This window comes from Phragmites australis, chromosome 2, assembly GCF_958298935.1.
Source record: "Phragmites australis chromosome 2, lpPhrAust1.1, whole genome shotgun sequence".
In the NCBI taxonomy this organism is placed as follows: domain Eukaryota; kingdom Viridiplantae; phylum Streptophyta; class Magnoliopsida; order Poales; family Poaceae; genus Phragmites; species Phragmites australis.
The window spans coordinates 35,870,643-35,883,341 of record NC_084922.1 but is presented as its reverse complement, the minus strand read 5'-3'; the positions used below and the strand labels follow the sequence as shown (position 1 = coordinate 35,883,341).

The window sequence follows — 12,699 nt, the reverse complement described above, 5'->3', positions numbered from 1 at the left end:
AGCCCTGCACAAACATAGTCAGAGATGTACTACATGCAATAGAAATAATCCGCATTGTCATACAAATAAAACTAACATTGTACAGACAGTTGGAAAATACGGCACATGAAAAATTTAGTGGGAAAGTTTTGTGAACATGAGCAAACTAGTAATGTTGCACAATGCCTCGATTGCCTATACAAGTATTTCAATTCTGCATTTGTTGGTAAATCATTATAGATGGCAGATTTTTTTAAACAAGTTTTCTAACGGCATTCACTACATTTTCTCAAACAGCATGCAAAATAGTTGGATAATAGTTGGCACAGACCCACAGATTGAGTAGTAATTATGAACAATCAGTAGCTACATTTCTCTCCAGTCGCCCAACTTGCACCTAGGGAAAACCAAAATGGTCCATGTCTGTATACATTTCTTAGGCCTATTTGTTTTAGCTCAGGATTATAATAAACGGTTTATAGATGGTGGATTATAATAAGTTGAATTATGATAAGCTGGAGGAAAATAAGCTATGAGCTATTTGGCAATCTAGATTATTGGAGTCTGGATTATTGACAAAAGTCTGCAATGCTCTCAGCCTCTCAATAGGGGGTGGGAGATTCGGGTGTATGGTGAGGGAGTGGCATTGACGAGTAATTTCTCCTAAATTTGATGGGTAGTATAGTAAAAAGCCAAAATAAGCTAAAATAAGCTCATTTTCACAATTTATAGGATTATTATAATTTGAACTTCAGCTTATAATAATCTGAATAAATAAGCTAGCTGTTTGTTTCAGCTCAGAACAAATTAGCTAGTTTATTATAATCCTGAGCTGAAACAAACAGGACCTTAAAGCATCATCAAGAGATATCTAATACAGCTCTCTATAATTGCCTTAAAAACCTTCTCTAACAGTTGCCCTATATGGCTCATAATATTTAGAGGCTCCCAATATCCTTCTCCATCCTAACTAAAAGTAGAAAACCAAGCAGACTCCCAATCCCATCTAGGCCCACACCTGGGCCGCACCGCTCTCCTGTGGCCTGTCGTTGCAGCTGGGCATGGCCGCTTCCCACTGTAGCCCACCGACCGCCAGCGCACACGCCTCGCCTCGACGCATGGATGGCATGTCGAGCGACAGCGTGTAGTCTAGTCGGAGGTCGGTATCGACGAACTCGTCGCGGACAAATTGAGCAAATACTGACCTCCTTGCTACCAAATCGATCCTAAATCTACCTCGTCGCCGTGAAATCGACCTCACCACCGCGAAATCGAGCTTAGAACTTCAAAAAATCTTTCCTACCATGGCCATCGATGAACTCGTTGCAGCCAAATCGAGCAAATACTGACCTCCTCACTACCAAATCAATCCCAAATCTACCTCGTTGCCATTAAATCGACCTCACCACTACGAAATCGAGCTCAAATCGACCTCGTTGCTGCGAAATTGAGCTTCACGGTCGCTAAATCTAGCTCATGTCCATCCGCATCGACGTCGATTCGAGCGGCAATGCTTCTCGTCGTGTAAAGTTCACTATTGTGTGTGTCCTCATGTTGAGATAGCAAGATGGGAAAGGCAAGAAACGAGTGGTTGTACGATGTAGCAAGATGGGAGGAAGGAGAGAAATGAAGGATGAGGTCCACACATCAGTGACACATCAGAGGAGATAGAGAGAGGAGTCTGCTGAAATATAGGGATTGGATGTAAGGAGTCTGTTGAAGATGGAGGATATTTAGAGTGTCTTTTTTCAACCTACTCAAGTCCAAACCTTTGGGGCCCCTTATTGGGAAGACTCCCTATATGGAGATCTAGAAAGTGAGTTTTAGAGAGTCTCTTGAAGTGCTTTTCGCTTAATTAAGTGCCGAAGAATAATCTTACCAACTAGATCAGGAACCAAACAAAGCCTAAATTCAGGACATCTAAAAGACACATCGAACCACTTCTTGACCATGTTACTTTAGTGAAGGGAATCTTCATACTATATGAATAAACATTGTTTAAATAGTTAACCAATCAAGATATACTTCTAGCTTGTTTCACAATTCTACAGCTACAACATGAGGCAAAATTTCAGTTCCTACACTAAAAGCATCGCTTATGCATATATATCCTCAGACATTTCTTCAACTAGGAGATATGAAAGACATCATGCACATTTGAGAGATGAGGTAGTAATTACAAATGATAAGCCACTTCTCCTCTTCTTTCTAGCACCATAAACGGACCAATACATCGAGGTGTCAGTTTACCCTTGACCTTGAATCTACAAAGACCTTTGATTGGTGATACCTTGAGATACACGAAGTCTTGGACTTCGAGAGTCAACTCCCAACGTTGATTGTCCGCATAACTCTTCTTCCTTGACTGCGCGGTTCGCAGGTTGTTTCAAATTTCCCGCACTTGCCTTTCTGCCTCCTTTAAGACTTCTGGACCAAATACTTGGCTTTCCCAGATCAAATTCCATAATAGTGGAGTTCTGCACTTCCTTCCATACAATGCTTCAAAAGGGGCATGCCAAGTGGGGTTCTTTAAACATGCTTGGTAGCTGTTGTTGTATGAGAATTCCTCATAGGGGAGATTCTTTTCCCAACCCTTGTCGTTCTTTAAAGCACATGCTAGCAACATGTCTTCTAGGATCTGATTGGTCCTCTCTGTCTGTCTATCAGTCTGCGGGTGATAAACTGAGCTGAAATTCAACCTGGTGTCCATAGACTCATGCAAACACTGTCAAAAAATGTGATGTGAACTAGGTACCTCGGTCAGATACTATCTTCTTGAGTACACCATGAAGACACACAATCCTGGACATGTACAATTATGCAAGCTTTGATCCCTGATATGTCTCATTGTCTGGTATGAAATGAGCTACCTTTGTTAACCGATCCACTATGACCCATATCAAATCATACTTGGATTATGTTCATGGCAGTCCCATTATAAAATCCATGTTGATTTCCTTCCATTCTGATACTTTTAACTGTTGTAGCAATCTTGCTAGCTTCTGTTGTTCAACCTTAACTCGCTGACAGGTATCGCAGAGAGCCACATGCCCTGCTACCTCACATTTCATTTCGTACCACCAATAATGATCATTGATATCTTAGTACATCTTGGTACTTCCCAGGTGAATAGAGTATGCTAAGTCATGAGCTTCTCTTAAATTTGACTCTCAAATAGACTTAACATTCGGGACACATAATCTTTTCTTATGCCAAACCACGCCTTGCTCATCTTTGGTGAATTCTAGGGCCTTGCCTTCTCGGATGAGTTGCTTGATTTCTGAAATCTTTTTATCTTCAAGCTGACCCCTTCGAATATCCTGCTCCAGGGTTGAGTCCATTTCCATTGCAATTGCTTCGATGCTAGATACAATACCTAAATTAAGTTTCTCAAACTCTTTACATATTACAGGTTGACTTTCTTATATAGATATCATATTGACATGGGTCTTTCTGCTCAGAGCATCTACCACTACATTTGTTTTTCTCGGATGATAGTTGATTTCCAAATTGTAATCCTTGATAAGTTCTAGCCACCTACGCTGCCTAAGATTGAAATCGAGTTGAGTGAAGATATACTTCAGACTTTTGTAATCCGATAAGATCTCGCATTTCTGCCCTATCAAGTAATGCCTCCAAATCTTGAGTGCGTGAATCACAACAGCTAGTTCCAAGTCATGGGCAGTGTAGTTCTCCTTGTGCTTCCTTAACTACCTTGAAGCATAGGCTATTGCGTGACCTTCTTACATTGACACACAACCCAATCCTTGGCGCGAGGCATCACAGTACATCGAGAACGGCTTCTATATGTCAGGCATGATTAGTACTGGAGCGGTGGCTAATCTTTTTTTCAATTCATTAAAGCTGGTCTCACGAGCGGGGGTTCGCTTAAATTTCTTTTCTTGCTCTAGCAATTCTGTCATTGGCTTAGCAATCTTAGAGAAACCTTCTATGAAGTGATGGTAATATCCTGCTAGACAAAAAAAACTTCAGATCTCTAAAACAGTTTGCAGTAGCTTCCAATTTAGAACATCCTTCACTTTGCTAGGATCTACAGATACTCCTCCTGCCGAGATGAAATGAACTAGGAAAGAGAGTTCTTTTAACCAAAACTCACACTTGCTCAACTTATCATACAACTGATTCTCCCTAAGCTTCTGTGGAACCATCCTCAAATGTTCCTCGTGCTCTTCCTCATCCTTTGAGAATACCAAGATGTCATCAATGAGCACTACCACGAACTTGTCCAGATAATCCATGAAGATTTTGTTCATGATGTATACATGAAGTATGCTAGGGTATTGGTCAGTCCAAAAGACATCATTGTATACTCGTACAGATCATAACAGGTGGAAAAAGGGGTCTTGAGAATGTCCGATGCTCGAATCTTCAACTGATAGTAGCCTAACCGAAGATCAGTGTTGGAAAAGATGCATGCTCCTTTTAACTAATTGAACAAATCTTCAATGCGAGACAAGTGGTATTAAAATCTTAATGGTCACCTATTAAGTGCGCGATAATAGATGCACATTTTCTGAGTCCCACCTTTCTTTGCCACGAAGATAACTAAGGCCCCCCAGGGTGAGATATTGAGGTGAATAAACCTCTTGTCTAATAGCCCTTAGATTTGCTCCTTGAGCTCAGACATCTGATTAACATTCATTCTATGTGGTGTCTTATATATAGGAGCAATGTCAGGTACTAATTAAATAACGAACTCAACGTCTCGGTCTAGTAGTATACTTGGCAACTCTTCGGGGAAGACATCCAGAAACTCGCTGACCACTCTGATTTCCTCCACTACCTTGACCTGGTTGAGCTTGATATTTTCTGCTGATTCTGTTGTGGTTTTGAACTCCACCTTGGTGCAATATGTATGTGTCAACTGAACTGTCTTTGTGGCGTATCTAATCACTCCATTAAACTTAGTCAATCAATTTATTCCCAGAATGATATCTATCCCTTTAGACTCCAAGACAATAAGATTTGTAGAAAATTTTACCCCTTTTATGGCAAGGCTTATCTTAGAGCATACATGCCTTGATTCTATTTCTCGGCCTGGAGAACTGGCTATCAATCGATTTTTCATTATAGCTATCGACAGATTATGCTTTTCTATGAACTTGTTGATATAAAGGAATGCATCGCTTCGAAATCAAATAAAACTGTAGCGGGGTGAGAGTTGACGAGGAACATACCAAGTTCCACATCCGGAGCGTCCTGGGCATCCTCTGCTGCAATGTGGTTGACTTGCCCACGTATGAAGTTCTGATGAGGTTATTTTTGTGGTCGACCTCTGGGGCGGTTCTGTTGTTGGTTGCTAGTTTGACCCTACTGTTTCTTGGGACACCTATTGGCAAGGTGCCCAAAGTTTCCACAGCTGAAACATGGACCAATGTTACTGGATCCCTGGCCAGTGCAACCCTGCTACTGGTGGTTCTGGTTCACCTGGCGTGAAGCCTTGTAGTTGGAGCATTGCTGCTGTTGGAACCGCTGCCCTGGTTGACTGAAGGATCCCAACATCTGACTGGGTGCCCTCTATTGCTGGTTCTGACCTGCATGACAGTGCACCTATCCTATGGATGATGGGTTAAAGCGGGGACATGTGTTGCTTCCTGAAGACTGACCATTCATCATCCACTTGTGTTCCTTTCTTAAAAATTCTACCTCTTCTCCAGAATGAAGGCTCCGTTAACAAGCTTCTAGAAGCTCAAGTACTAATCGACTAAGAGGGAATACTGTAGTCCATTGTTCAAACCTTCCAAGAAACAATCTTGTTTCTTCTCATCAGTGTACATGTCTCCGAGAGCGTAGGAAGAGAGCTGCATGAACTTTGTGAGGTACTCCCGTATCGACATGGAACCTTGATTTAAGCTAAGAAACTCCTTTCGCTTCAGTTTCTCTTCCCCTGTATGTACGTGGTGGTTGTGGAAGCTATCCTTGAATTCTCCCTAGCTGAGCTCTTAGAGGTCATCATGGGCTGCGATGTAAGCTACCCACCCATCTGAAGCTGGTCCCACAAGTTGGTGAGAAATGAAGACGACTCTTTCCTTGTCTCTGCACTAACAAATCTGTAGCTTGCTTTCAATCATGTTTAGCCAATCATCAGTGTCTATTGGCTCGACTGCCTGTGCAAAAATGGGTGGCTTGGTGCTCAAAAAGTCCTTGAGCTTGTTCTGCGACTGCATTGGCGATGGCGCTGCCCGATAAGCTAGGGGTGCCTGTTGAAGACTAGCCATGGCTTGTGCCAATCCCTGCAGAATCTATGTATGTACGACCATCATCTGCATTGGGTTGGCAGGGTTCCGGTGGCCCGCTTGTTCCATGAGGGAAACACGTTCTGGTTGTCATCACAGGGTGGTCGTTGGGGTTGCTGCCTCCAACATTGTCACTGTTCACGCTAACGTTGTTCTCATTCCTTGGGTTCACCATGTGGCAGTTGCAAAAACATGAGATTGGGATACGAGAACATAACAAGAATAGATGAAGCAATAAAAAGGATTCAATACCACAAGAGAAGTGATGGTGGATAACTTCACTTTTCAATCAGAAGTTCAAAGTTTATTTCCATGGCCATTCTTATAGTCTTAACCCAACAAAGAAAGAAAAATAACTTTACTTGAGCTTTACTAAAAATTTTGAGAATGCATTAATGCACAAAGAAAGAAGAAGGATCTTCTTGTCAGTAGAGACAGCAAATAGTCATGACAGGTTCATCTAAAAAATGAAACATCTCAACAAACTGGTTGAGAACACACACCAATTACCTTTTGTAACCAGGGAACTACCATTTGACAACCTTGATACCGAGCCCAAATAACAGCCACCTAAATTCATAAGCAAGAACATGCTACAAACCTCATACTATCAGCAACATTGCTACTCATGTTAGATCACAAGCCATGCGTCGAGCTACCGAACAAGCCTGGTGATCGTAAGGGGCTACAACTCAGATGAACCTGATGAATGAAGAGGATATATTCGGCTCTCCAATTTAAGTTGAGATTTCAGTTTTAATTCATTTTTAGCATTAACATGTTTCAATATGAGGTTCCTCGCTCAATGCTCCTCAGTAAATCTAGCAATCGGCCAATTGGCAAACGCATAACAAACTAAGGAATGTTCTGAGCAGCATCTGGGGATTTTGGGGTTCCTAAGCCGTGCTAACGAGAAGCATTTAGGAGGAAACATAATTAGATGGTACTTCAATACAAGCGCAACTAACATCCAGGAGGTCAGGGCTAGGGACTAGAAACTAAGGAGAGCATGCTGAAGGCATGAGCAGGTCAATATTTTCAGTGGCAAATCATCAATTTATTTCTAGAAGAGAGGGCACTGAAGCCGGCGATGAGGCAGGAGGCAACGACGACTGGCTCCTGAACCACAAAGACCCTGAGCCTCCCCATCACGCCCATCGCTGCTTCTCCTCCTACTGATCTGCTCCTCGCTGCCAATGTCGCGACCAAGAGACACCACCGATGGGATGGGATGGGATGGGAATGGGGATCGTCGCATGCGCCTTCCCTTCCAGTTGATTCGATGCGATGCCTTAGATTTCTATTTGCAGCCTCCTGTCCATGATTGATCACACTTGGGCTGTATGTGTAGTTGTGATCCGATGGTCCGTTCTAATTAGGCCTTCTGTGAAGCCCAGGAGGTCCCCATCTCCTGCTGCCGGTGGCGGTGGTGGCCCGTGGCGTCATCCAGCCAACGCCAGCGGCTTGAGAGCCGGATGAGGTGAGACTCCAGCCTAACAACTGCAAATGGCTATGGCAATGGCAACGACTTCCCTCGCTGTCGCCGGGCACCACCACCGCGGTCACGACATGGGCATCGGACTCCTCACCTCTCCGCGAGCAGGGAGGAGGGCCGGCCACAGTGGCCTCACCATCTCCATGAGAGCCCAGGTGGACGCCCACCCGCTCAACCCAGTTTCCTTTCCTATTTTTCTTGTCCTCGTCCTCCACCAATTCCAACACACTTATCTAGTTTCATTTTTGTTCGATTCTCTAACAGAAGAAGAATAGCAGTGGTGAGTCTGGGAGCAGAGGCATAGGCGGGGATGGGCGGGCAAGTAGTGGGAGGCGAGTGTGGCGTCGCTGGAAACTAGCACGCACAACAACCGACACATTGGTGGAATATCTTCGCGTAATTATTTCACTTGATATGGTAGCCAATTAGGGCGCTATGGAAGGATAAGTTTGCTGTCAAATTCACAAGTACATGTTGTATATTTTAGAAATTTTAATGTTTCAAATGTCTATCGTGGGCCAAATCGTAGAAGGTTGGCTGGGCCTTGTTTATTTGCTTGGCCTAGGCCTGTTGTCGCCCTGGTGAAATGGGCACTCGGGTGCTAGGGTTTGGACGGGAAAATTACCGAGTGGATGAGGATTGGAAGCACCTGGTTTTTGAGCGACGATAGTGGCAAAACGGCTGTGCCTGGGTCCTTTGCGCTCGTGTGGGGTCTGTGGCGCGGCTATGCTGGCTGCCGGATGCGCTTTGTGCCACTGGATTGAGGAGATGGCGCATAAGATTTGACCGTGAAATCTGTCGGCCTCGACATGCGTGCGTGATAGGCTTCTCCTTTATCTACCTCCCTCTCTCTTCTCGGGGGATAGATTAACTTACACTGGGATTTCCCATATGTTCTTCCTCGGTTTTGCATTGACGATTTGGAGCTCAAGGTTGTCTAGTGCTTGTTTCGGTGTGCTTGGTGCCGGGAAGGATATTCGGTTGGTGGCTGGAGCTGTGCCTCGCCCACACTTGCAGTGGTTGTGCGGTTAGGGCATTGTATCTCCATCTTCCTTCTCACCGGTGACAACGATGGGTGATTGGATTTCTGGGACGGCGACCTTCAAGTCGTGCCTTGCCTCTATTGTCAGCTCCCCTTAACATATTTATCTGTGAGCTTTTACTCCTTTTGCACTGAACAACACGGTTGTACATTCCTATGCCCGATGATGATTAAGTAAAATTGGACCAGCTAGTTGAGTATAATAGTTAAGGTTTTGAATAGTTCTCTGAGTGTTGGATAACATAGGCAGTAACTGGTTTTCGCACTTTGATTCTCTCTGATCGGTTCTTGCATACCGGTTCTGTAGTTGTTCAGTTCACTGCCGTGTTGTATTGAGCTCCTGGACATGTGCTGTTGTTGACTATATGGGAGAGGAATATGTTGTGTTGATTCAGTAATTGAGGTTCTTGCCTTGTTGGTCTGTTGTACTGCTAGTTTCATGTTATACAGGTGCTTGTAACCATTTCAGTGCTTAGGCACTTGATCAACAGACTTGTGCAGGAGGCTATAGCATTTTCAGAGAATTTTTGTTCAGGATCTTATCTAGTTGTGATCTCATTATACTTGTTTAATTTATGATATGATTACAAATCAGCTTGAGAGCAGAACTTTTGAGTTCTGGAGCCAGCTAATAGAATTCTCTGAGAGCAAAAGTTTTATTCTACATCTTGCAGTTCAGTCATACTTTTATCTATACATGATGGTTGTTCTATCTGTTCTTGCGCTGGTAGCTTATTCTTTCATGATCATGTATATGATATATTTTCAATGTTGCTTTTGTTATATTATTTATGGAATTTTGATATTCATACTCTTATTATCGCACATATTATAACAGTACCCCTGTTCTGTAATGTATACAAGATTCTCCGTAGTATTAGGATTTTTGCTTCGCAAGTAAGGATGGGTACAGTCATGTTTAGGAGGCCTGAGAAGCATCGTCTGTATTGTATTCAACATTGGTTAGCCATTCGGATCAGTTAAGTGGGCAGACAGGCCATAGCATGACATGCGTAATTGTTTGCACAAACAAAATTGCAAATTGGAACGTGAATTTCTATAAGGATCAAATCTATCTACTGTTATACCCTTGGGATAAACTTTTCCCATGCTTGTGAAATTTTAATTCACAATCTTTCCCATTTTTTCTGTGACTACTGACACTTAAGTATGTATCGTTCTTGCAGACCAAAGAGGATGACATGTTGCAGTACAAGTTGGATCGTATCCCTTTTTTAGAAGAGAAGGTGCGAAAAGTCAGGGAAAACGGGAAAATCGTATGCTTGGACATTAATCAGCTGATGTTACCTCAAGAGAATAGATTTGCATTCACGATGGAGAGGTGGCTGAAGAAGCTAATGCCTATCTTGAGAATAATAGGGATGAATATGGATTGAAGAAAAAATGGGAAAGATGGAGGTGGCTGAAGAAGCTACGTCTATACTGCATGTGCTCAGTGACCGCATGAACAAAGCTGGATTTTCTCGGCCAGAGGGTTACCTTTATCCTTATCCTATCAAGCCTGGTCCATATTTCATTAAAGAGGAGGGACATTGACTAAAATCATTTGTCCTTGGTAAGTGCATTTGACAATTTACTGCCAGTCGATTCCTTTACACTTTTCCTCTTTTTTATGTTTGTCTGCTTTAGTCTGTTGTGCTTGTGCTGAGTGTGCTTGCATTCAACACGCCGAAGGGAGTGAAGAATGGAGGGTTCGTTTCTAGTAAAAATTAGAAGTAAATTCAATGAACTCAGAAGTACTCCACCATGCTCACATTTATCACCTCACAAAATGGTTCATAGATAATCCATTGCCTCAAGTATGCATTAGCAGTACTCACAGGTGGGTCTGAAAAAAAGCAGTACACATAGGTATCATTTAAAATGAGATAGCCTTAACTTCATCCCACTAGACTGTTTACCAATAAGAGTATCTGTATGGTTTTTAATCCAATTGGATATGTAAAACACACACGATAGGGGATCCAATATTTATATATTAGGTTAGCTGCAGTAGAGACTAGGCTCCGTCATATAATCCTCTTCATGTAGTAGCACGTTCACATGATCATATGTAGGATTACGTAACAAGGATCTTAACAATTTAACCGTTCCTGCCTCCAGTCCCAGGCCTTCTGCGTGGATCATGCCTAGAGTTTGCCCCTCCATAGTCATAGTCCTGAGTCTCTGTAAGAATCTTTCTGCTATGCCCCTGCACTTAGAGGATAAAGAACAAGTATATAGTGAGTTAAGCTAATAAACAAAAACCTAAAATGTAATGATTCTGATAACTGTTGACATGAATTCAGGCATATTCCCTCATTATACTCACTACCCAGTTGATAATATATTATTATATGATTGTCTCAAGCATGACTTATGTATAACCAGGTGAAAAATATCAAGAGCTTTAGAACTCAATTACTGATCCCACATCTGGAATTTAAATATTATCTCAAAGACACCAAGCTTTAATTGGCTATGTCCAAACTTTAAGGTCAAGATAGACGGACCTTTATCAACTTTGCTGTAACAGCATTATCATTTTTCACTACTATGATCTGTCCTGCATTAGGACAAAGGAACATGGTCAGATATAATTAATGATTAAACAAAGAGTATATTGTACAGAAGCAAGAGCAAACCTCATACCTGCAGATGCATTGATGAGAAAAATTAAAAGGATTATGGTGAGTAAAAAAGAGGGTTTAGGCATGATGGTCTCTTCAGATAACATGTTATCACCTTAGGAGCATTGGTGGGGAGGAGCTGTTGTGGCTCTGCCCCTTTTATACATGGATGCTGGGTCAGGCAGCGGGAAAGAAAAGAAGTTGTAACTTAAGATATGGTCTACCAGTAATGATTGCTCTACAAGGTTATGATGAAACTTTGTTATCCCGCAGCACAAGGTCAACTACATTTGGCAGAAGCTGCTTTAGAAGTTATACATATTGCCTTTCCAGTTACTAAAGCCAAAGTAAACTAAAATACATCCTTTTAATAGTCAATACATTTTGATGCCTTTTGTATTCTACTTCTTCTAATTTGTATCATATTTCCTACATGAAGTGTCATTTTAATCTTGGAATGGTATATAACATTGATCATGCTTCGAATTCTTTGTCTCTTCTTTTTTCCTCGTATGCATTGTCATGATTAGATTTAGTTCTATAACTTATAGTTATTCCATGAGTATAAAATATTTAATGTAACGATGATGAAATAATGATGGTTACACCGGCAGGCCTGTGGTAATTATTGTGGCGTGATTCTCTTCATGTTATCATGGTGCGGATTTGGTTATCAAAATTCAGTAGTTGCAATACCGGTATACAATCAGAGCATCCATTTTTAAGGAGTGAAAATGTGTCAAATAACATAACACTTGAAATACTAATATAGACTCAGAGCATCCATTTTAAGGTTGTGTAGCAAACAACCAAAAGAAATATACAGTGCACCAACTATTGACACTATTGCATGGCAAATGCATAGCAAAAGGGTGAAGGAATAGCAAGTGGAGTGAGTGCACACTGACAGCTATGCCACAGTGTGTAATAGGATAGTGGAGTGATGAAAACATAATGGAAATGCAAGTGCAAGTGCAAGTGCAACAGCACCCCCAACAATGTCCATCGGTCAAAAGAAAAAAAAGTAATGGTTAATTGTGTTGTGGGGGATCCTGTTCGAGATCTTCCCTATCAAGTGTTGTTCATAGCATTGACATATGCACATACATATTCTGTGGATTTGTCTTGTTATATGTCTAGGCTGTCTTTCTGCTACATACATCATGCCCCTTCTTTTTATGGGCGATCTTACGACTTAACCACCCACGTGTCCACTGTTCTCCCAGCTGTGCAAATTTGGAGGACCACGACCAAGATGCAGGTGCGTTGTTGGCCGCTCATTATGTCATCCTAGGC

At 42.1% G+C, this 12,699-nt stretch overlaps 1 protein-coding gene and 1 pseudogene across 1 annotated transcript; one reads left to right on the top strand and one right to left on the bottom strand.

Annotated features, from left to right (window-relative positions):
- The first annotated feature begins 7,742 nt into the window (after positions 1-7,742).
- On the top strand, positions 7,743-10,330 carry LOC133910047 (protein PLASTID TRANSCRIPTIONALLY ACTIVE 7-like; annotated as a pseudogene).
- Positions 10,331-10,565: 235 nt separating this feature from the next.
- Positions 10,566-11,518, bottom strand: LOC133910046 (uncharacterized). The gene is made up of 3 exons (XM_062352571.1): positions 11,426-11,518; positions 11,287-11,339; positions 10,566-10,985 (listed from the first exon to the last, which is right to left on the bottom strand). Exons 1-3 carry the CDS (start codon positions 11,508-11,510, stop codon positions 10,878-10,880), a joined length of 246 nt encoding a protein of 81 aa, XP_062208555.1. The 5' UTR covers positions 11,511-11,518; the 3' UTR covers positions 10,566-10,877.
- Between the last annotated feature and the right edge of the window lie 1,181 nt (positions 11,519-12,699).